Here is a 24306-nt window from a genome sequence, read left to right as displayed (position 1 = left end):
GTAAAAATCATACTCTATCCCATATCCTCATTTCCCACCCCACACTCAAACTCTGTTAACAGTCTATTAAATATCCTTCCAGCAATTTTCCTTGTGTATAATTTACTACACAAATTGCTACATACATATATTCTCCTCAGTTTTTCTGTCACTCTTAATAGTTCCAGAGATGTTAATCCTCATTAAGCCAACCATCATCCAGGTAACATAGAGAAGGCAGGCTAAGAGTTTCTAATTCAGTGACCCCAATTTTTCCACCATAATGAAGAATAAGTCAGAATTAAGTTTATGTCCTAGGAGGCATGTTCATTTAATACTCAGTTTTTTTTTTTTGCATCACAGGGCTCATAGCAACCTCCAACTCCTGGGCTTACGCGATTCTCCTGCCTCAGCCTCCCGAGCAGCTGGGACTACAGGCGCCCGCCACAACGCCCGGCTATTTTTTTTGTTGCAGTTTGGCCGGGGCTGGGTTTGAACCCACCACCCCCAACATGTGGGGCCGGCGCCCTATTCACTGAGCCACAGGCGCCGCCCTAATACTCAGTTTTTCTCATTTCTTTATTGAGACAAGAAAATGCTACTAAAAATGGGACTAACTTCACCACCCAAAAATGTTATGTAATCAGCCCAAGTTAAAGGAGAAGTTTCTTTCAATTTGCCCAAACACATTTTACTCCCAGAGTCCTATTCCAATGTTACCCTATCATCTCTCCACTACAAGTTATACTCTAATCTGTAGGTGGGTTTTAATGTATGACTGTTAATGTCTATTTTTGATTCTGGGTTTGTACACTAATACTGAAATAAAAATTGTTTGTATTCAAAGGATACTACAGCTGCTTTAATAGAGAAAGATTTCCCCATCAGCCTAAATAAGACTTATCATTTAAGCTCCAGTATGTTTTCACTAATTCTACACCGGAGGAGTACAGATGTCCTGCTAGCTACCATTTCCTGGTAAGCAATCTGAATGGCTTCCAGGAAATTGCTAATGACCTTCATTTTACTTAAAATCTAGGCTGCAATTAGTAATAGTTTTTCTTCTCCATGCTAGTTATAATGTTTATTTTCATCATAGCAATCAGGAAGAAAAAAAGTGAATGTCTTGTTTTTGTATTATATTAAAATGTATTCTTTTTTATTTCTATGTCACCAAATAAACTAATACATATTTAATGTAATCATAATTGTATAATAATACATTGAATCTTTTTATTTCTAAACAATTTTGCATTTCAGGCTGCACCTATTGCTAAAATTAGCCTTTTACAAATGAAATAAATACAAATATTTATCATTAGTGACCATTTTTACCTATAAGAACATTCAATAACTGAATTTTTTGGAACTAGATGTTTTTAAAGTTTCATATTTTCAATTATAACAATTAAACATAAACAAAAAGTTTCAGATTCTCATGCAATTAATCTAAAATATGATTATGTGGTCAATGTAAAAATAACAAAGACCAATTTTAGTCAGTGATGTATTCATAACCAGAACCTGTTATTAAACTTCAGTATTTTTTTCTGTAAACATTGATTTCACTAATTAGATTCAACTGATCTTTTCCCCAACATATCGATTTCTTTTAATCTCAACAGTTAACAATGATTCTAATGTATCATAATACTTTAGACCTTAATCATATAGTAGGAATTCTTGCCGGTAGCTTTTGTTTGAGTTTTAATTAAGAAGACCTTGTGTCTCTAACCCCAAGTTGGGGGGAGGTTTTAATTGCTTGTATGTATATCACACAGACTTCAAAAGAAGTAAAAGATGTTTATAACAGAGAGTACAAAGGAGAGCTTTGAAATGTCTACATTCATGCAAAGTGGCATAATTAAAAAACTATGGGTGTTGTGTGTTATAATGCATATATATTTATGAAACTAGCTGCTGTGTGCATTTGTTGTTAGCAAAAGGAGTCCATGGGTTCTGCAATAATTACTCACTATTGATTACAAGACAATCAAAAGACTACGTGAAATAAGCTAAACATGTTATTTGGGGGGAATATTAAATTTCCACCTTAGTAATTTACTATGTGAGCAGTAACTTTTCTTTTCTGGGTATTAGGCTCCCTATGTGGAAGATAAAAATTTAGACCGCATAATGTATAAAGCACCTCTAGCTCTAATTTTTGAGAATTTATGATTCTAGATATTACCCTGAAATTTTATAATTATACAGATATATATAAATATTGAAAACCACTCTGCTACATTATTTCATAAAAACAGAAACATGAAAAAGTATTTGTGTTTTCAATCTTTTTCACAAGCCATTCTCCAGAACTTAGAAATATCAATTAAAGTTTTCAAAATACATAAAATATGAACATTGATAGACTATTGTTTGACTCCTTTTTTCTTAAGGAAACAGCAAAAATAACTAGGTATGTGAACTTTGATAATTTTACTGGAATTGAAAAGTGGCAGATGATATATCACTAATCATTTCTAGTTTCAAGTTACCCAGGTGAAGAAACTATTATAACTTAATAAGTGAGAATTTAAGAAAAACTCAATTATAAACGAATATGAGTTTATAACCATAGCTCTTCTAAAACCACCCGAAGTCCATCTATGAGTACCACAACAGAAAACAGTAATAACGGTAAATTACCATCCCTAAAAACAGTATTCCATAGAAAGGGCAATGTATAGAATAAGTTATCAGAGTACTTGGAGGTATTTTAGGCTCTTGCTCTAACCATGAACAAACTAGGAGAGAGAATTGGTGTTTAAGGTAGTAACCTGTGACGCAGAACACTAATTCTATGGGAATGTTGTTTATCCATTCTGACCCTTTGGAGATAACAGCTCTGCTTAAGTTACTTCAAGAATAACTTGTACTTTTTGATCTTCAAAGATCTATCATGCACTGAAAAAAAAAAAGTGACTTTTGTGTTGCTATGCTTTCCTCCGAAGATTTATGTTTGCAATCAAAACTAAAAATGAAACCAGGCCCTCAGTAGTGCTTAGTAGCAGTGTTACAATAAATTCACAATTTTAATCCAGTATTTGTACCAACCTTAATCACAATATGATTGTACTCTTTGATGTAATACAGTTCCTAATTTTCCTGCCCTTAGAAACAACCCTAACAAAGTAACAATGAACAAAGTCTTTAACAGTGAACTATGGCAGTAGCATTTAGACTGTAGAACCAGACCTCTCAGACATATTAGTTGAATAATAATAATAAGTAACAATTTTTCAATGGTGGCTTTGAAACATACTGGCAATCACTTGTAAAATTTTCCATTTAAAAATACTTGCTTTTCCCTTTTTTCTTATCAGAAAGAGACTGTCATTGTTCTAAGCTGCAGAAGAATACACCTAAAGCATGTCTACCTCGATCTCTAAATATAAATATTGAAATAATCATAAATGACCAAGAAAACACTATTTTCCTTATTTTGTTTCTATCATATAATTATTTTTTTGTCTCTTATCATCTGTGTGTTTGACAAACATGAGCACATTTGTGCTAACTCAAACAACCAACATTACTGTTTCCCTGGCACACTGCCCAGGGAGGTGCCTTCACACCAAGGAGGAGACGCCATCCACAAAATAGAAGGGCATGCAACCAGACCAAAGCAGAGGTCTAAACATTTTATGCTGTACTTCATTATGTTCTTACTAATGAAGTTCTTTTGGAATACCTGTTATAATGTTAACCTGGTTTGAACCCTGTTTTCAGACTGCTACTATTAATTTTTTAAAATTGCAGCATCCTAGCCTCAATTAACACTGCTATTAGAAAGGAGACTACATGTGAAAAATGGTAGGGGTTAGGGGTGGGATTTTCCTTTAAAGACTATCAAGAATAGTGGTTAACAGAGGTGGGGAGAGGGAGAAATAGAGGTAAAAAGGTACAAAGATGCAGTTATACAGGAAGAGTAAGTCTGTAGATCTAATATACACTATGGGGATTAAGTGAATAATATCGTATTGTAAACTGGAAATTTGGTAAGGTGCTCTTATCACTCACACAAAAAAGTAACTATGTGAGGTGATGAATATGTTAATCTGCTTGACTACAGAATCATTTCACTAATGATATAGACAACTGAAAAAGAACATGAGATAAGATTCAGACACAGACTCATTGAAAATTCTATGAGTTAGTTATTTCTCAAACTTCAGCAGCATTCCAACTTCTTTCAAGGGGTTTTAGAAATGTACCGCATTTAGATAAAAGAGTTTTACAAGAAATCACTGTTGTTTAAAGGAAAAGGTAATGAGAAAATTATTAATTTATTCTTTCTTAATTATGTAGGGATATCAAGCTCCCTCAGTTGTAGACCATTTTTCAATACTGCTCTTATCCATTCTACTGTCCACGCTTTCCTCCCCTTCTAGGACCTGCCCGTCACATGGAATTTTTCAACGGTAGTGACGAAGGCTGTGTTCCTCTCTTCCCCAGTTTCATTACAATCTATGACCAAGATGGAATATTAAGAATGATATACATATAGATAAGTTAGAAAATAATGTAAGTGTTGAACATTTACAAAGTAATGACTGAGAATTCAAACAGCACAAAGTTATGGAATTCAAAAAGCTATTTCCATAAATATTTTCACGGCCAAAAGGATATTTATAATTAAATATTTTTATTGAAGTATTCAACGTAGGAAATTAGAAGGCATCAAAAACAGACAAAAGGAAAAGTATGAGGAAAACAAGGAAGGGAAAGAAAAAATGTAAAGCAACAGATTTGACAAATAAATCCAAAAATTGAACCCTTCAGGGAGGAAGGGCAATAAATAGAAAACCTACTAGAAGTAAAATTAAAAAACAAAAGAAAGAAAAAATATGCAAAATTAAAAATGGAATATGGAAAAGAAAATAAATAGAAGACCTAGGAGATATCAGATCAATAGTAACATATTTGCAAATCTCATGAAAAATATAATTTCTAGGATATTGGAAATATTTTCCTATAAAATAATTACAAAATATATTTTATGAAAAAACCGACTTAAAAAGAACTAGAAAATGCTAAAAAATATATCTCCAAAGAAAACTCTAGATCTATTTTATATTTTTCAGATTCTCAATGAATAAGCATTTCACATGCTATCTATTCAATATTTTACACTGCCTAGAAAAGGAAGAAAAGTTTTATAATTCAACTATGAAATCTGGTACTAAAAAATTAGGAAAAATAGTACAAATAAAGAAAAAATAGAAACTAACCTCTTGATTATAGATGCAAAAATAGCAACTATAATGTGAGCAAATAAAATTATGCAGTACATTAAAACAAGACTAGACCAGGACTAATCAAGGTTTATTTCATCATTTCATTTTTAAAACAAACCCGATAAGGCATACTGCAAAATAAAATATAATTTCTCACAGAAACTTCTAAAAGACTATTTTTGAATAATAAAGAGTATCTCAAATCAATAACCAATAGAATATTTAATGTGAAATATTAAAAACAATCCTACAAATTAAAAACTAGGCCAAAATATCTGCTTTTACCTCTATTGCTTAATATTATTCTTGATATTCTGGACAATGTATTGGGGGGGTTGGCAAAAAGACATAGAACTACAAAAGAAGAGGAAAAAACATTATCAGCTGAAATATGACTTGAATTAGTAAGTTTGATAAAGAGGGAAGCCACAAAATAAACTCAGAAAATAAATTAGCAAAATTCACTAAATGTAGTTACAAAAAGAAAATAGACTATCTCATTCATAAGAGTAAGCAAAAAAGTCAAATATTATGAGGAAAAGATCACAGGAAATATGCAGAATTTGTATTTTCAAAAATAAAACATTAAGGGACATGAAGTCATTGAAAATTATTTTGAATGGAGAGTGTCAATACTATAATAATGTTAGTTCATTGTTAAGTTTTATATAAAGTTGATAGAACCTTTTAAAAAGTCATCTTTGGATTTTAATTAACAACTTGATAAAATTAATCTTACATAAACTTTAGAGAAGTATGACAATAACTTAAAGAAAAAATATGAATGTGGTCTCACAACTCTTATTTTTGAAATATACTCATTCATAAGAGTAAGCAAAATTAATTACAATGATTAATATAGTATAATACTAATAAAAATTTAGAGAGAAAAATCAGTGAAACAGAACCAAAATCTGAGAAATAGTTTCCAAATACGCAATCAGAGTTTAATAAAAAATGCTATTTCAGGGCAGTGCCTATGGCTCAAAGGAGTAGGACACCGGCCCCATATGCTGGAGGTGGTGGATTCAAACCCAGCCCTGGCCAAAAACTGCAAAAAAAAAAAATTAAATTAATAAATAATTAATTAATTAAAAAAAAGATGCTATTTCATGTCAAAGGAGATAAGATGGATTACTTAATAAACAGCACAGATACTCGATTAAATGCTTAAGAAAAAAATTAAGCTATATCTCTAGCTGACATTATACATCAAAATATATTTAAGAGACGTTAAAGAGTGAAAGGTTTAAAAATACAGCCAACTAATTGGAAGAAAATGTTAACAGAATATTATTTAACCTCAGGATGAAAAAGCCTTTCTAAACAAACTCCCAAAAGAAGTAAGTATTTAAAACAGAATGAGAAGAGTGACAAACCATAAAATAAAGCAAATGACAAAATGCAACATATATGGCAAATAAAGCTTAATACTACTAAAATATTTACGAGCTGTTAGTCAACAGAACTGAACAAGTCCTGTAAGAGAAAACAGGCAGCCAGCATAAACATACAGTTTGCAAAAGAAGAGACATTTAATAGCAAATACTTTTTTCTTTTTTGAGACAGAGTCTCACTGTGTCACTCTCAGTAGAGTGCTATGGCATCACAACTCACAGCAACCTCAAACTCTTGGGCTCAAGTGATCCTCTTGCCTCAGCCTCCCATGTGACTGGGACTACAGGACCGCCACAGTGCCCAGCTATTTTTTGTTGTATTTGTCATTGTTGTTTAGCAGGCCTGGGCCAAGTTCGAACCAGCCAGCCCAGGTGTATATGGCCAGCATCCTAACTACTAAGTACAGGCACCAAGCCAATAGCAAATAAATTTATGTGAAATTCTTCATTCCTACTAATAATCAAAGAAATTAATATTAAATTAGCAATGATATATTGTTTTACACCTAATAAAACTGGCAAGAAATTTTTGAAGTAAAAATACTTGTTATTGAGAGTAAGAGAATAAGCACTTGTAGATACTGCTGGTAAAATTACAAAACTATACTCTTCCTAAGGGATAACTACACCATAAATCCAAAGCCTTTTTAAAAAGAACATACTCTTTGGCCCCGGAATTTCATTTTTAAGAATATGTCCTAAAGAAAGCACCACCGATAAGGTGAAAAGTCTTAATAAGAGCTTACCCATGTTCAAGGTGCTCTTTATACTGAGGAACAATAAAAACAACTTGAAAGTTGAATAAGAGGCTCAGTTAAATTATGAAAACCTCACTTTATGAAACATTTCCTGTCAACATAAATAATATTTTGGAGATGACCTAATCACAAGGAAATCTATAATATATCATTAAGTGAGGAAAACAGATTACAAAAACATAGTTTAAGCAATGATTGTGATTTTATGGAAAAAATTTAACATATGTAGATAAGTTGACAGTCTATATAAAAGAATGCAGATAGAATTAGAGAACACTGCATTTTCTTTTGTGTGTTTTTCTACGTTTTTTACAAATAATTGTGGATCAACTTTATAATCTGAAAAAATAAGAACTATTAAAAACATACAATGTTTGAAGTATAATATTAAATACTGATAACCCAAAATAGTGTGTGCTCTTTGTAGATATAATTTAGATCACTTTAAAATTTCAGAATAATGAAAACTAATTTAGGTGGTTAATAATTGACTTGGTCTCCATCAGAATAAAAAATGTATGTTGAATTTTGGTAGTGGTTGTATCAAACTATTTAAATCACAGGTGTCTAACCGTTTTTTTTTCTCTGCTGAACATTGGAAAAATAGGAGTTGTCTTAGGCCACACAGTAAATATACAAACACTAATGAAAGCTGATTAGAAAAAAAAAAAAGGTCCTTGCGTACTTTTCCTGATATCCAACATCACAGATAAGCAAAAAATGTCCTCACAAAATCAGCACTTGGGCCTGTAGCCAAAGGTTGGACACCCCTAATTAAAATACCATTTTAACTAAATTTTTCATTTTTAAATAATATATTAATGTTATATTTTCTGTACAATGCATGTGGCAACAAAATATTGGGATGTAAGGAGAGACAATTCAGAATAAATCAAAATAATATAGTAAGAATCTTATATTTTATGCTCATAAAACTCAGGATAGTACACAAATGACAATTCACATATCATAAACAATCCAGGGAAAAAAGCAAAATAATTTGATAAGCTTAATTTTACATATGATTCACTTTTCAGATTTAAACATTTTAAGTATTTAAGACTAGTACTTTTTTTGGATTTAAAATTTATAATTAGAATTAAATATAAAGAAAGATAAAAAGTAGAGGGCTAATACCCTGAAAGATGAAAACTTCATGTTGAATCATAACATAATAAAATGTTAGCTTTCACATTACTAACAGAAAGCAAGACCCCCATCATTCATGCTGGCAAAAGCTTGCCTTTGCATAAACCATTTTTGTTCTCACTGTTACAAAACCAATGACTTTGGAAAGGAAAAAAACAGAATGACGTGCAAAGTAGCAAATACTATGTTATTGCAGCTGGACAGAGAATATGTCACTAATGACTTTCTTTCTACCCATCAGTTATAAGTTGAGTTTCTTTTTTTTTCCAAAATAGCAAATGGCCTTTATGAGTATGAAACAGAAACAGGGAAAGTCAAAATAATATCTAATTTCCAGTTGATTTTGACACTGTATTAGTTAATAGAATGAGTTATCGTTTATTAGGAAAAGGATGACCTCCTTTTTTCTTCATTTGAGTTGAACATAACACACCTTATCACTAGGCAATTTTCTATAATAAATTCAAAATACCATTTATATCAGATAATTATTATCAAATATTCATCTTAACAGATATCCACAACCAATGGGAAGATTTACCTAAAGTTGTTCAATAAGTTCATAAAACTAATGTAATTAAGCTCCCAAATTATTAGTGCATATCATAGTGATGATGTAAGGGACGACTGGTAGAATTAATGAATGGTCATGGATTCAACTTACGATGAAAAGAAACTAGTAAAACAGCACATTAACCCTAAATGAATCAATGAGAGTTTGGTTAGGCAATAAGTATAACTCTTTTTTTTTTTTTTTTAATAGAAAATTGTTGATTTTTTTTGTTGTTGTTGTTGTTTTTTATTAAATCATAACTGTATACATTGATATGATCATGGGGTATCATATACTCACTTCATAAACCATTTGACACATTTTTATCACAGTGGTTAACATAGCCTTTCTGGCGTTATCTCAGTTACTGTGCCAAAACATTTACAATAAGTATAACTCTTGACTGATAGGCTAACTTAATACTAGAATGGACTGAGATTGTCCACTTCTTAACATGTTAAAAAATAATAATAAAAGTCATACATATTCAAAAATAAAGATTCTCATCCTCATCTGAGTCAGAAATCATGAAATGCTAAATCCCATGAAATCTGTTTGAGATTATCAACATATGATCCCACAGGTGCCCCTTCTGGACATTTCTCAAACTAATAGAGGCCATCTACAGCAAACCCACAGCTAACATCATATGAATGGAGTTAAATCAAAATCATTTCCACTCAGACCCGGAACCAGACAAGGCTGCCCATTGTCTCCATTGCTCTTTAACATTGTAATGGAAGTCTCAGCCACCGCAATTAGGGAAGAGAAGGCGATCAAGGGTATCCATATAGGGTCAGAAGAGATCAAACTTTCGCTCTTCGCAGATGATATGATTGTATATCTAGAAAACACTAGAGATTCTAATACAAAACTTTTAGAAATGATCAAGGAATACAGCAGCGTCTCCGGTTACAAAATCAACATTCATAAATCTGTAGCCTTTATATATACCAAGAATAGTCAAGTTGAAAAAACAGTTAAGGACTCTATTCCATTCACAGTAGCGCCAAAGAAGATGAAATATTTGGGAGTTTATCTAACAAAAGACGTGAAAGATCTCTATAAAGAGAACTATGAAACTCTAAGAAAAGAAATAGCTGAAAATGTTAACAAATGGAAAAACATACCATGCTCATGGCTGGGAAGAATCAACATTGTTAAAATGTCCACACTACCCAAAGCAATATATAATTTTAATGCAATCCCTATCAAAGCTCCACTGTCATACTTTAAAGAGCTTGAAAAAATAATACTTCATTTTATATGGAATCAGAAAAAAACCTCGAATAGCTAAGACATTACTCAGAAATAAAAACAAAGCCGGAGGAATCACGTTACCAGATCTCAGACTATACTACAAATCGATAGTGATCAAAACAGCATGGTACTGGCACAAAAACAGATAAGTAGATGTCTGGAACAGAATAGAGAACCAAGAGATGAATCCAGCTACTTACTGTTATTTGATCTTTGGCAAGCCAATTAAAAATATTCAGTGGGGAAAAGATTCCCTATTTAACAAATGGTGCTAGGTGAACTGGCTGGCAACCTGTAGAAGACTGAAACTGGACCCACACCTTTTACCATTAACTAAGATAGACTCTCACTGGATTAAAGATTTAAACTTAAGGGTGGCGCCTGTGGCTCAGTGAGTAGGGCGCCGGCCCCATATGCCGAGGGTGGCGGGTTCAAACCCAGCCCTGGCCAAACTGCAACAACAAAAAAAATAGCCGGGCGTTGTGGCGGGTGCCTGTAGTCCCAGCTGCTCGGGAGGCTGAGGCAGGAGAATCGCCTAAGCCCAGGAGTTGGAGGTTGCTGTGAGCTGTGTGACGCCATGGCACTCTACCGAGGGCCATAAAGTGAGACTCTGTCTCTACAAAAAAAAAAAAAAAAAAAAGATTTAAACTTAAGACATGAAACTATAAAAATACTAGAAGAGAGTGCAGGGAAAACCCTTGAAGAAATCGGTCTGGGCGAGTATTTTATGAGGAGGAACCTCCAGGCAATTGAAGCATCTTCAAAAATACACTATTGGGACCTGATCAAACTAAAAAAGCTTCTGCACAGCCAAGAACACAGTAAATAAAGCAAGCAAACAGCCCTCAAAATGGAAGAAGATATTTGCAGGTTATGTATCTGATAAAGGTTTAATAACCAAAATCCACAGAGAACTCAAATGTATAAGAAAAAAAGAACAAGTGATCCCATCGCAGACTGGGCAAGGGATTTGAGAAGAAACTTCTCTGAAGAAGACAGGCGCACGGCCTTCAGACATATGAAGAAATGCTCGTCATCTTTAATCATCAGAGAAATGCAAATCAAAACTACGTTGAGATATCATCTAACTCCAGTAAGATTAGCCTATATCACAAAATCCCAAGACCAGAGATGTTTGCATGGATGTGAAGAAAAGGGAACACTTTACGCTGTTGGTGGGAATGCAAGTTAATACATTCCTTTTGGAAAGATGTATGGAGAACACTTAGAGATCTAAAAATAGATCTGCCATTCAATCCTATAATTTCTCTACTAGACATATACCCAGAAGACCAAAAATCACACCATAAAAAAGATACTTGTACCAGAATATTTATTGCAGCCCTATTCATAATTGCTCTATCATGGAAAAAACCCAAGTGCCCATCGATCCACGAATGGATCAATAAATTGTGGTATGTGTACATCATGGAATATTATGCAGACTTAAAGAAAGATGGAGACTACCTCTTTCATGTTTACGTGGATGGAGCTGGAACATATTCTTCTTAGTAAAGTATCTCAAGAATGGAAGAAAAAGTATCCAATGTACTCAGCCCTACTATGAAACTAATGTATGGCTTTCACATGAAAGCTATAACCCAGTTACAACCTAAGAATAGGGGGATGCGGGAAAGGGAGGGGAGGGAGGGGGAGATGGGCGGAGGGAGGGGGATTGGTGGGATTACACCTGCGGTGCATCTTACAAGGAAGGGTATATGTGAAACTTAGTAAATGTGGAATGTAAATGTCTTAGCACAATAACTAAGAAAATGCCAGGAAGGCTATGTTAACCATTGTGATGAAAATGTGCCAAATGGTCTATGAAACTAGTGTATGGTGCCCCATGATCACATTAATGTACACAGCTATGATTTAATAAAAAAAAAAATAATAAATGTCCCTTCTATACCAATTTTCTTAAGTGTTCTGATCATGAAGGGATGCTGGATATTATCAAAAGCTTTTTCTGCATCAATTGAAAGAATCATATGGTCTTTATTTTTTAGTTTGTTTATGTGCTGAATTACATTTATAGATTTACATATATTGAACCAGCCTTGAAAGCCTGGGATAAATCCCACTTGGTCATGGTGTATAATTTTTTTGATACGTTGTTGGATTCTGTTTGTTAGGATCTTATTGAGTATTTTTGTGTTAATACTCATTAGTGATATTGGTCTATAATTTTCTTTTCTTGTTGGGTCTTTCCCTGGTTTAGGGATCAAGATGATGTTTGCTTTGTAGAATGTGTTGGGTAGTATTCCTTCTTTATCTATATTTTGGAAGAGTTTTAGTATTTTAGGTACTAGTCCTTCTTTAAAGGTTTAGTAGAATTCTGATGTAAAGCCATCTGGTCTCGGGCTTTTCTTTTTCTTTTTTAGTATAGTTGATGCTATTTCCAAACGTGATATAGGCCTGTTCAACATTTCCACTTCGTTCTGGCTAAGTCTTGGTAGGTCGTACTTCCAAGTATTGGTAGATTTCTTTCAGATTTTCATATTTCTGAGAGTAAAGTTTCTTGTACTATTCATTAAGGATTTTTTTGAATTTCTGAGGGGTCTGTTGTTATTTCATCTTTACCATTTCTAATTGATGAAATTAGAGATTTCACTTGCAGTGCTATAAATTTCCCTCTTAGGACTGCCTTTGCAGTATCCCAGAGGTTCTGATAATTTGTGTCTTCATTGTTGTTTTGTTCCAAAAATTTGGTGATTTCCTTCTTAATCTCGTCTATAACCCATCTATCCTTCAGCATAAGGTTACTTAGCTTCCATGTACTTGTATGGTATACAGATTCCTGTTGTTATTGAGTTTAACTTTTATTCCATGATGGTCTGAGAGGATGCAAGGAATAATTTCTATTTTTTTAAATTTGCTGAGGTTAGATTTGTGGCCCAGGATGTGGTCGATTTTGGAGTATGTTCCGTGGGCTGACGAGAAGAATGTGTATTCAGTTTTGTTGGGATGAAATGTTCTGTAGATGTCTGTTAAGTCATGTTGAATGGTTAAGTTTAAATCTAAGAATTCTTTGCTTAGCTTCTTTTTGGAGGATCTATCCAGCACTGCTAAAGGGGTGTTAAAATCTCCAACTACTATGGAACTAGAGGAAATCAAGTTGCTCATGTGTGTTAGAGTTTCTCCTAGAAATTGAGGTGCATTCTGGTTGGGTGAGCAAATACTAATAATTGAAATCTCATCATACTGAGTATTACCTTTAACAAATATGAAGTGTCCATCCTATCCGTCCTTATTTTGGTTGGTTTAAAGCCTATTGCAACTGCAAATAGGATTGCAACACCTGCTTTTTTTCTGCTTTCCATTTGCCTGGAGTATAGATGACCATCCCTTCACCTTGACTCTATATTTGTCTTTTAATATAAGATGAGATTCTTGTATGTAGCAATATCTGGCTTGAGTTTTTGTATCCAATCAGCCAACCTATGCCTCTTTAGAGGACAATTTAAACCATTCATATTAATTGAGAATATTGATAAGCCTTTCGAGAGTCCAGTGGACATTTTAAATCCTTTTGCGACTGTGGAAGTTGAAATTTGATCAAAATTTTCTGTGTGGGTTTACTTTTGTGGTGGAGGATTAAGCTGGTCTTTATGGAGGATAGGTCTGAGAATATCCTGGAGAGCTGGTTTAGTTATGGCAAATTTCTTCAACATGTGAATGTCATTAAAGTATTTAATTTCTCCATTATAAATGAAACTCAGTTTAGCTGGGTACAGGATCTTGGGTTGAAAGTTATTTTGTGTTAGGAGATTAAAAGTCAATGACCATTCTCTTCTAGCTTGAAAGGTTTCAGCAGAGAGATCTGCAGTTATTCTAATATTCTTGCCATTGTAGGTGATGGTTTTCTTTCGTCTGGCTGCTTTCAGAATTTTCTCCTTCACATTAACTTTAGTGAAATTGATTATGATGTGTTGGGGGATGTCTTATTTGGGTTGAGTAGCCCTATAGTTCTGAAACTGTCAGCTATCTGAAATTCAGAATCTCTTGGTATGTCTGGAAAGTTCTCTTTCATAAACTCATGGAGAAGAGACTCTGTGCCTTGTGAAGCCACTTCATCGCTTTTGGGGATCCTGGTTTCTGGGAGGGTGCAGCTCTTATGGAGGTCCCGGAGGGTGCCGATCGCGGGTCCTGGCACAGCTCTTCCGGAGGTCCGGGAGGGTCCCAGTGCCAACTTCTTATCTTAGCAGAACAACATTCATTTCACTGACTTTTGTATCAGCCTCTGAATCAGGAACAGTTTGCTTCATTGATATAGGATTCCACCACTCAGGGCTAGACAGAGAGCCCCGGGTTCTCTAGGCCCAGGTGAGCTCAGAGGTCAGACCCCCAATTCCAGGCACAAGCAGACTGCCTTTTCAGGATACACCCTCTGTGGTCTGCTATTACGATTTTTAAAGGAAGAAATAAGATTGTCTTTGACTTAATCTGGTCACGTTTTGACATAACTTTTTTCTTTTTCATACTTTTTTGTTAAGCAAATAAATGAGCCAGTATATTTTGTAAGTTATATATTTATATACTAATACCAAAAGAGGTAAAAAATTCATCCTGTCAACACTACAAAGAATGGAAGGTCAGGAAAACACTACACAATTATCTTCTCATATACAATCAAGTGCTAGAGGCAAGAATTTAGTGTTATGGTACAGATCAGCAAATACACTGTTACTTAAAGTAATGTCTATTCATTGATATGTTTGATATTTTTAATATTGTACCTTTAATTTCTCCAAGAAGTTCACTGGTATTTAATCTTTCCATTTTTTCCTTCCAATCTTTTGAAAGTAGCTTTTCCATGCAAGAGGAATCTGTTAAAATACAAAACTGAGCATTAAAACTATATGTATATTACAAATTCAGAAGGTCAGTTTATTAAGAAATTCTCTCATTTAAAATTGCACAAAGCTATTTTTCTTGCAGGTTTTTTTAATCCTAGGCTATAGACAGTTACATTTCTCTAATGTAAAATACCACAACTAAGTTTATTTTTAACAGAAGATCATTTAAACTACTGTCCAGGGAAATAAAGATAAATTCTCAATAATCTTATTTTAGTATTGTAATTCTAGTAATATTTAATCAACATTTGTCTTTTCTAGGACAGAAAAGGGGGTTCCTTTCGGTGAGCTTAATTTGAGATATTCCTTTTACCCCAGGCGACTTTTTTAAAGTCCAAAGAAAATTTATGTGCTATGCAAGGAACAATGACAGATCTTCAAGGGAGAAAAGGCCAATCAATCTATAACCACTTAGTCCTTAAAAAAAGAAACCCACCTTCTGTAAAATATCTATTTAGGAGAAAATGAGAAGAAAATAAACTTAAGATGTTCTCTGTCCCCTGGCAATGAAAACTGCTAAAAGTTGTATATAAAAAAGCAGAGCATATCTTTATTAAAGAAAATATCTATTCAAATAACTATTTATTATTTGCCCTACTGCATTTCTAAACAACATTCTAGACTATAGGCAGTGATTACACTTGCTTTTATAATGATTCATAGAAAGAATTCAAACTTTCAAGTGTCCTAATAACTATCAAAATTTTTTCAGTGAGTTATTTTTCTCTATATACAGATGGGTTTGCAACTAGTGCTACTGCTTGCAACTATTTACTTGTACCTTTTAAACCTCAATCTTAACAAATAGGTCATATTTCCAAAAGGGAATGCAGATTTAAATTCTAAATCCTTAGTGCAAAGCATACTCCTATTAAACTTTAACATTCCAGTGTCAAAATTCTGATAACTTTCCTTTAAAATTATATTTAAAATAGTTACTCCAATTCCAAATGCCTTTTCTCTCTCATATCAGCACCTCTCTTTCAAGCACTTTCCCTTTCATATTTTCTCTAGCTTCTAAATCCTCCTTGAATTTTTCAGAATGACAGCAAGGTCAAGATGGATCTCAAGGGCTTTAGAAGCTAGATAAGCTTCAGAAAAAGACAGTGAGCCCTGGTTAAGAGATGAGAAGACCAGTGCATGGTTAAAACGTATTGGTGAAAAAAATTAACGTTTATCCATGACACAATCAATCAATCAAGGAATGGATGGAATCCAGATCGGTGTGTTGTGAAAACCTTTGGCTGACGAAGAACAAACCACACTAGCCGGCTATCAGAGAAGCCCAAGTTCTTTCTGAAAAGAAGGCAGCTTTATTTTATCAAGTGAAAGCTTGCTGCCCCTTCTCTTGTTCTCCCCTTCTCCTTTCCTTTCTTCCTGTCTTTCTTTTTTCTTTCTTCCATTCTTTCCTATTATTTTTTTAAGTGATTTACTACTGTGCTTCAAAAACTGGATTCTGACTGACTTGGAATTCCAATAGTACCCACTTGTATATGCAAATGTTCAGATTGTATTTAATTGCCAAAATGATATATTTTGTTTGATACCTGTTTTGTTTTTATGCTAAAGTCATTAAAAAAGACAACACTAAGTTTAGGACTAGGAAGCAATCTTCAAAGCCATGTCTGTCAGAGATGACTTTTTCTCGAATCAGGTTTGAAGAATAACTAAGGAGTCTTTTACTCCACATCCTACCCAATTTTGTTACATCTCTTAACCCTTTTATCCATGTTATATCATTGCACTAAACTGACAATTACCAATAAAAATGCAAAACACAACTGGTTTAATTTGAGTTGAGAGCAAGTACTAGTATTATAGCAAAGACAAAAGCCCAACTTATTCCTAATGATCACAAATTCAGAATAAGTCCATACACTATGATTAAATAAACACTAGATATAAAACAGGCTAAAATACACTGGTCATTTCTATAAATAGTGCTGAAATCTTTTAGAGCTCCAAGAAAAAAATGCTGAAACTTCATGGGAGAAAAAACGGAATATACAGACAACAGGAATACATACTTCGAACATAAATCAACCTATGTTAACAAAACTTTACATAGAAGTTACTCATTAATAAAATGGTCAATAACTTCAAAGCATTTCACATTCCTATTAGAAATTAATCCTTTCTATAATGCTGAATTAATCTTGCAATATGTGTTCCCATTTCAACAGAAGAAACCAGAAGAAAAAATAAAGCAACCTTTGCATGCCTACACTTATAGTCCTGAAAATATTTAATATCAATCCCTGATTTATCTAAGGACAATAAAAGTCACTACATACAACCTTATCAATGTTTAATCTCAATGGTAAGAGATTCCAGGAAAACCCAAAACTGTGAGAAAGTCTCTTGAAAAAAGTCTCTGCTTTCTCTCCTAAATACCTAACTGCTAAACCTCTAAGGGTACAAGTAAGATTAGTGAAAAAGAACAGACGCATATTGTTACCAAGTTCTGTACAGGCAGAGGACACTATTGGCACTATTGAAAGTTTTCTAGCTTGATATGAGCATATATACTACAGATACAAAGTTATAAATGAAAATTTGTATTTTCAAATTTCTCACTCAAAAGGATATCCAGGTAAGGACACAAATTAAGAGTAAAAATTTACACACATACACACCCTTGCTATAGCCTTCAACTATATTAACAGGAAACTAGTTTTAAAGAGATAATTTTGATCAGGTCAAACTTTGTCCTATTCTGATCCAGCACAAATGCAAAAACAATTTAATTCAAGTTGGAGGGGAGGAAGGGGAGAAGGAAGGGCGATGGATGTGCTCCCAATTAATGGGAACAATATAAATGTACATGGCACATCTCCTGGGTGTGGGACACAACTACCACAGGGACCTTACCTAACAAACATTGTAATCTAATCGTTTGTACCTTCCCATTAATCTGAAATCAAAAAATTGTCAACAGAAAAAAAAGTGAATGCATTTGAGCTGTCTTCAACTGGAAACAGGAAAGGAACCAAATGACTTTTGAAAATTGAGATAAAGAATCGCAAAGTTATAACATTAAAAATGTCACCATAATGTGTACATCTTTTTAAATGAATGTAAATTATAAAGCTAATGTAGTAAAGAGGAAAATGCATAATTAACTCCTGTTCTTTGAAATAATTTCTTTCCATTAACCAATACTTATTTAATGAACTAAAGGACCTTATATTTAACTTTTTTAATGTTTATAATAATAGCAATTAAAACATGACTATCAGGGCGGCTCCTGTGGCTCAGTGAGTAGGGCGCCGGCCCCATATACTGAGGGTGGTAGGTTCAAACCCAGCCCCGGCCAAACTGCAACAAAAAAATAGCCGGGCGTTGTGGTGGGCGCCTGTAGTCCCAGCTGCTCTAGAGGCTGAGGCAAGAGAATCACGTAAGCCCAAGAGCTGGAGGTTGCTGTGAGCCGTGTGACGCCACAGCCCTCTACCAAGGGCAGTAAAGTGAGACTCTGTCTCTACAAAAAAAAAAAAAAAAACATGACTATCAAAAATCAATAGCTGGATTTCAGTTCTCCTCTATATTTTAAGCAAGGATGTGCAGGAATGTCCAACCTTTTAGTTTCTCCGCACCACGCTGGAAGAAAAAGAGTTACCTTAGGCCACACAATAAATACTCAAACACTAACAAAAGCTGATGAGCAACAACAACAACAAAAAAAAAAGGTCCATGCATAATTTTCCCAGCACAGATAAGTAAAAAAGTCCTCATATATCTGCGTGTGCCCTGCAGGCTAGGTGTTGAACCTCTATAAAGGGTTTTGAAATGTTATAAATTATGACTTCATGATAACTAAACAAATAGTTTCTGGTTTTTTTCTTTTCTATTGCAAATGTTAAGTCTTTTTCTTTCAAGAACTTCCTCCAAAGGAATAAAGAAATCATAAATTTCAAATGCAATAAATTTTCTATGTACCCAAGAACAATTCAGAACTTTTTTATTTTTTAAATACCCTGCATACTTTCTGCACCATAAGTTCCTAGGTTTCAGGCCAGATAAGCAAAAAATGCTTTATGGAGACTCAGTAATATTTTTGCCTACTAATAATTTCTTTATGTAAGAGAAATGCACAGTAAGATTCTGTGAGGCATTTATTTCCTTTTTTTTTTTTGGCCAGGGCTGGGTTTGAACCCACCACCTCTGACATATGGAACCGGAACCCTACTCCTTGAGCCACAGGCACCACCCGAGGCATTTATTTCCTAATCTATTTCCTATAAGTATCTTATCTTATCCTATAAGATACTTTAGGAACAATATTAATTACTTCTCGTTAGACAAGGCTATAGCAGTATTAACTGCTATTCTGCACATAATAAAGGTCTTTCACATGAATCAGGGAGAGTAAATAAGTCATCATTAAAATAAAAACAGGAAAAAAAATTTTATTGTACTTTAAAACAGTTTACTTGTAACCAAACATTTATTATTCTTTTCACTTAAAAGTGATATTTAAACTGAGAAATGCTGAAGAATTAGAAACATGACATAAAAATATCTTTAAAATATTTTAGTGTAGAAAAACAATGACTATTAACCCATTATGCAGGTTTCCTATTGCTTTATTAAGTCTTTTAAGAAAATATTAATAGTAAGGCAATTCCTTTTATTTTTGCCATAGGATTCATAAGTTAGAAATGCAATAAATTTTCTATGTATCCAAGAACAATGATAACTTATCATAACTATCCGTGATGCTGCTTTACAACTAAATCCAACAACGTATGCCTATGCCCCCACTAATTATTTATCCCACGTTTTTCATTAGGAAACAAAGATGCGCATGCCAGTTACTGTAGATTTTTCCACAGTGGCAAGGGCTCCACAATACAGTGGGATAAAATTGGAGCTTGGAGAGCTTGAAGAGCACTCTTAAATTTTAATTAAAACCCTCCAAGCTCACTAAAAATAATTAGACACTAAAATGTGCCAGTTTTATTTTGAAGTCACTATAACACACAAAGCACACTCCCTGACGACTGTTTGTCCTCTCCTCTCTGTCTTCCTTTCTCTCCCTCTCCCTCCTTCTCCCCCCCCCCCTTCAAATGAAACAACTGATTTTCCAAATAAGAACTGGGGGTATAAATAGAGGCTGTTTTCAGGCCTGCTCTTCATGCTGGAGGAGGCTGACAGAAAAGACAGCAGAGTGGGTTTTTCTGACTACACCAAATAAACCTACATAGAATAACTCCCCTAACCAAGAATACGAATCACTAACAAACTAGATAAAAGTCAGTCTGCAAGTAACACCATGGAATTGTATCGCTGATCTTTTTGATCCAAAAATCAAACCTTTAACCTCTTAAATGTTTTCGCTATCTTAAAATATCTCATACAATGCTATATTCCATCCTATTTTTAGCCAAGCAGCAAGAGAAAGCATGCCTTTCCCATACAGCAGGGCAATGATATAAACATCAACACAGATGCTCTGCCAGGAAGAGCTGGACTTCTCAAGCACTTGATCATTAAGGAATGCACCAACTGTTTTGGATAATCTCGTGCCAGCTCCCCTTTTGCTCCACACTCCCCTCTGGGAGTGGCCAATCTTGTCCTGGTCCTAATTTTTCATTTTACTCCTCCATAACTACCCCCCCATCTCCAAAAAAGATGAGAAATGGCATTTATCCCTAGCATTGAAAAAGCAGGCTCACATCCCCAAACAGACCAAAACTTTAAAACAATTAACCCTCCCCTCTTCTTTCAGATAAATTACTAAGTATAAAATGCAATCTGTTTCCTTTGTTTATTCAATATGAACAATTTGTAAATGACTCAAGGATAAAATTCAGAAAATGTTGTGCTAAATTAGAACCATTATAAACATGCTAATGACTCAATGCTCGAGTAAAACATGCATGATCGGTGTGAAAAAATAGATTTAGTTCCTGTGAAATTCTGTTGTGCTGCCTTAAAATGATTTGGTCATTAAATCAGATACATTCCTTCCAGGAAAAATGTTAATTCCACAATCATTTTACTAGATAATATTGTGTGTGTGTGTGTGTGTGCGCGCGCGCGCGCGTGTGTGAACAGAAATGTCATTAGAACTGTTAGATGCAAGATTTTGGCATGTTCAAGAGGAAAGAAAAGCCCACATTTGAAATCTGCCAGAAATACACTTAACAGACATCACCATATTTGGTTCCATATTCTCTCTCCACACTATTTTTATCTACCAAAGTCTTTGATAATTTTTCATAGACATTCCTTAAAAATGGTACTTAACATACATTCATGGAAGGCACGTTCAATATGGGCAGGTAAGAGTTATCTCTACTTGCTTCCAGCACTGCCTAGCTTCTAAAATGGAGATTATTCAAAATCAAATCTTATCACATTTCCTCCAAATCATAACTGCTAAAAATGGAGAAACATACAGCAGGTGATTCAAAAACTTACAGCCTACTGCTGTAGCTAGAAGAGACTTCAATGATGGTTCAGACCAAGATCCTCATTTCAGAAACAAAGAAACAGAGTCATGATGAGAAAGTTACCAGCCTTGAGAAGGTCAAAAAGTTGTAACAGAGCCCTGTCTACAGCTCAGTGCTGTTTAACTGACATGACTATTTAAATCATTATTTGAACATGGATTTTATAGTCTCTACAATGTATTATAGCAAACAGTAATGGAAAAATGAATAATTTTGTACTTATTATTAATTTCTTCAGATATGAAGTAAAATACTTGTTCTTCAGAGAGGGGTGCTAAAAATTCAAGATATTGCAATGAAAGGCAATGGTAGTCAACAGCCAATTCTCCTATACATATTCAATTATACTGGTCTTTCTTATCCTCCATATTTCTTTTCCCATACTGCTTTACATCGTTTGAATTAAAAGGTTTCTTTTTGTGAATATCATCCATTAATGAATCAGGAAGATGTTGTTTAAAAATGCTGTTGAATTAAAAAGATAATTCCTTCCAAAATGGCTTTACTTTTACCTATAGGAAGCAAGTGTACATATGCAGTTTAAAGCCACAGTGGAAAACTGCCTATGAGGCCTTCAAATATGCTACGATTTTAAGGAAATACAAATGTCTCCTTGGAAACTATACCTGAACATATTGCTAAAATATTACACATCATTACACATTTTCTACACCCTATTTTTTGATCCTGCTGTTTGGGTTCTATAATTGTTTGTTTTATTTATTTTATTTTATTTATTTACTTTTTCTTTTTTTTTTTTTAATTAAATCATAACTGTATACAATGATATGATTATGGGGCATCATACACTCACTTCATAAACCATTTGACACATTTTTATCCCAGTGGTTAACATAGCCTTTCCGGCGTTATCTCAGTTACTGTGCCAAAACATATTTGCGAAACTTGGTAAATGTAGAATATTTACTTTTTCTATATGAAGTACTTCCATGTTGCCCAGGCTGGTCTCAAAGTCCTAAGCTCAAGTGATACTCCAGCCTCAGCCTCCCAAGTAGCTGCAACTACAGGTGGATGCCACCACACAGTATTTTTATTGTAAAAATAAATTTTTATTTTAATTGTATTATCAATCACAATTTTCTATTGCCTGCTTCTATTCCTCCGCTTAGATCCCTAAACAGGAATTTGACCCAGTCAGAATTCTCTGCTGGAATTATATTGGGAGAGCTCTCTTAGGCTCAGGCTGGATAGTATAAACATTTGGACTAGGAATTGTTCTTCCTTACAGACAGACAGAGCCTATCTACAATAAAAGTAATAACTCCAAAAATGCAAAGAAAAGTAGAAAGGAACAAAAGGTAGAGGGGGAAAAAAAACTTTTATATTATGTAAAGATACATGTTAGCACACTTACATGCAAAAACAATTAAAGCCAAATTCTATTCCTGGATTTTTTTGTAATGTAAACCAATATATTCATATTAATTTGAGTTGAATTTTTGCAAGTCTCAACTTAAAAAACATCTAAACAATATGAAAAACATAATTGAAAGTATCATATGCACAAATGTGTTAAGTTCTATATTTTAACCATCTGGAAACCACCAAAGCATTAACTTGTACTAGCATGAGTAGGACTGCACAGGCCTGCAATCTCACCACTTTGCGAGGCCAAGGCGGCTCCACTTGAGGCCAGAAGTTAGAGACAAGCCTGAGCAACATAAGAAGACCCTGTCTCTACAAAAAACTAAATAAATAAAGCATTTATTATGCATAGTCATGAGCTACATATAAAAGACTGCATACACGACAGTGGTCTCTTAAGATTGTAATATCGTAGGTTGACCATATCTTTTCATGTTAGATATACATATATTTACCATGTGCTATAATTGCTATAGACTTTAGTTCAGTAACATGCTACACATGTTTGTAGCCTAGAAGCAATAGGTTATACCACATAGCCTAGGAGTTATAACAGGCTATACCATTTCGGCTTAAGGTAGTGCATTCTATGATGTTTGCACTATGATGAAATCACATAACTAATCAGTGTAACTGGCTTATTGTACCCTCAATGAATCCCCAACAATAAAAAAAAAAGAAAAAAAGAAATCACATAACTATTTCTCTGGACATACTCTCATTGTCAAACCACAAAGGACTATATCTTGAAAGAAATCCCTTCCTTTATTGAAAGACATGCAAAGACTCGAAAGTAAACTGTTGCTATTTTTGATTACTTATCTGTATCAATTAGGATTTTTCTGAACATGAAGCAACCAAAAGAAAATAAAGCAGATATAAAGTGAAAGCTGAGGCGCATTAAAAAAAAAAAAATTCCATCTGATATCAACAACCTTCAATTTCAAAGTTGTGGGTCCAGAATATCTTCATTGTTCTGGTTAATTGACTTTATAGTTTATATAATTAAATTATAAAATAACTTTTTTAGTGGTAAAAATAGTCCTTCTTATCTGTTTTACTCATACATTGAGAATCCACAAAAGATCAATATAGAAGACTATATTCCTGAATGAGTTTTTAAGACCTTCCGTAGTTTGTCTCTAGTGATTAATTTCTCATCATTCCACCTATATGAAAATCTTTATTCTATTCAAATGAGTACACGGAGCACGTCTCACTCCTCTTTATACACCTGTGCTTTTTCACTTCCACTGCTTTGATCATTACA

General features: G+C 33.8%; 1 protein-coding gene across 14 annotated transcripts in view; it reads right to left on the bottom strand.

Annotated features, from left to right (window-relative positions):
* SOX6 (SRY-box transcription factor 6) overlaps positions 1–24306 on the bottom strand; it is a 667807-nt gene that overhangs the window by 248018 nt on the left and 395483 nt on the right. For all 14 annotated transcript variants that reach the window (XM_053562397.1, XM_053562398.1, XM_053562400.1 and 11 more), the window contains one exon: positions 15076–15165. In XM_053562397.1, the coding sequence (XP_053418372.1) occupies positions 15076–15165 (90 nt within the window). The remainder of the gene's footprint in view (positions 1–15075; positions 15166–24306) is intronic.

Source organism: Nycticebus coucang, chromosome 14 (genome assembly GCF_027406575.1).
Source record: "Nycticebus coucang isolate mNycCou1 chromosome 14, mNycCou1.pri, whole genome shotgun sequence".
In the NCBI taxonomy this organism is placed as follows: Eukaryota; Metazoa; Chordata; class Mammalia; order Primates; family Lorisidae; genus Nycticebus; species Nycticebus coucang.
The sequence above is the reverse complement of the archived record's forward strand: the minus strand, read 5'-3'. Positions and strand labels throughout refer to the sequence as shown.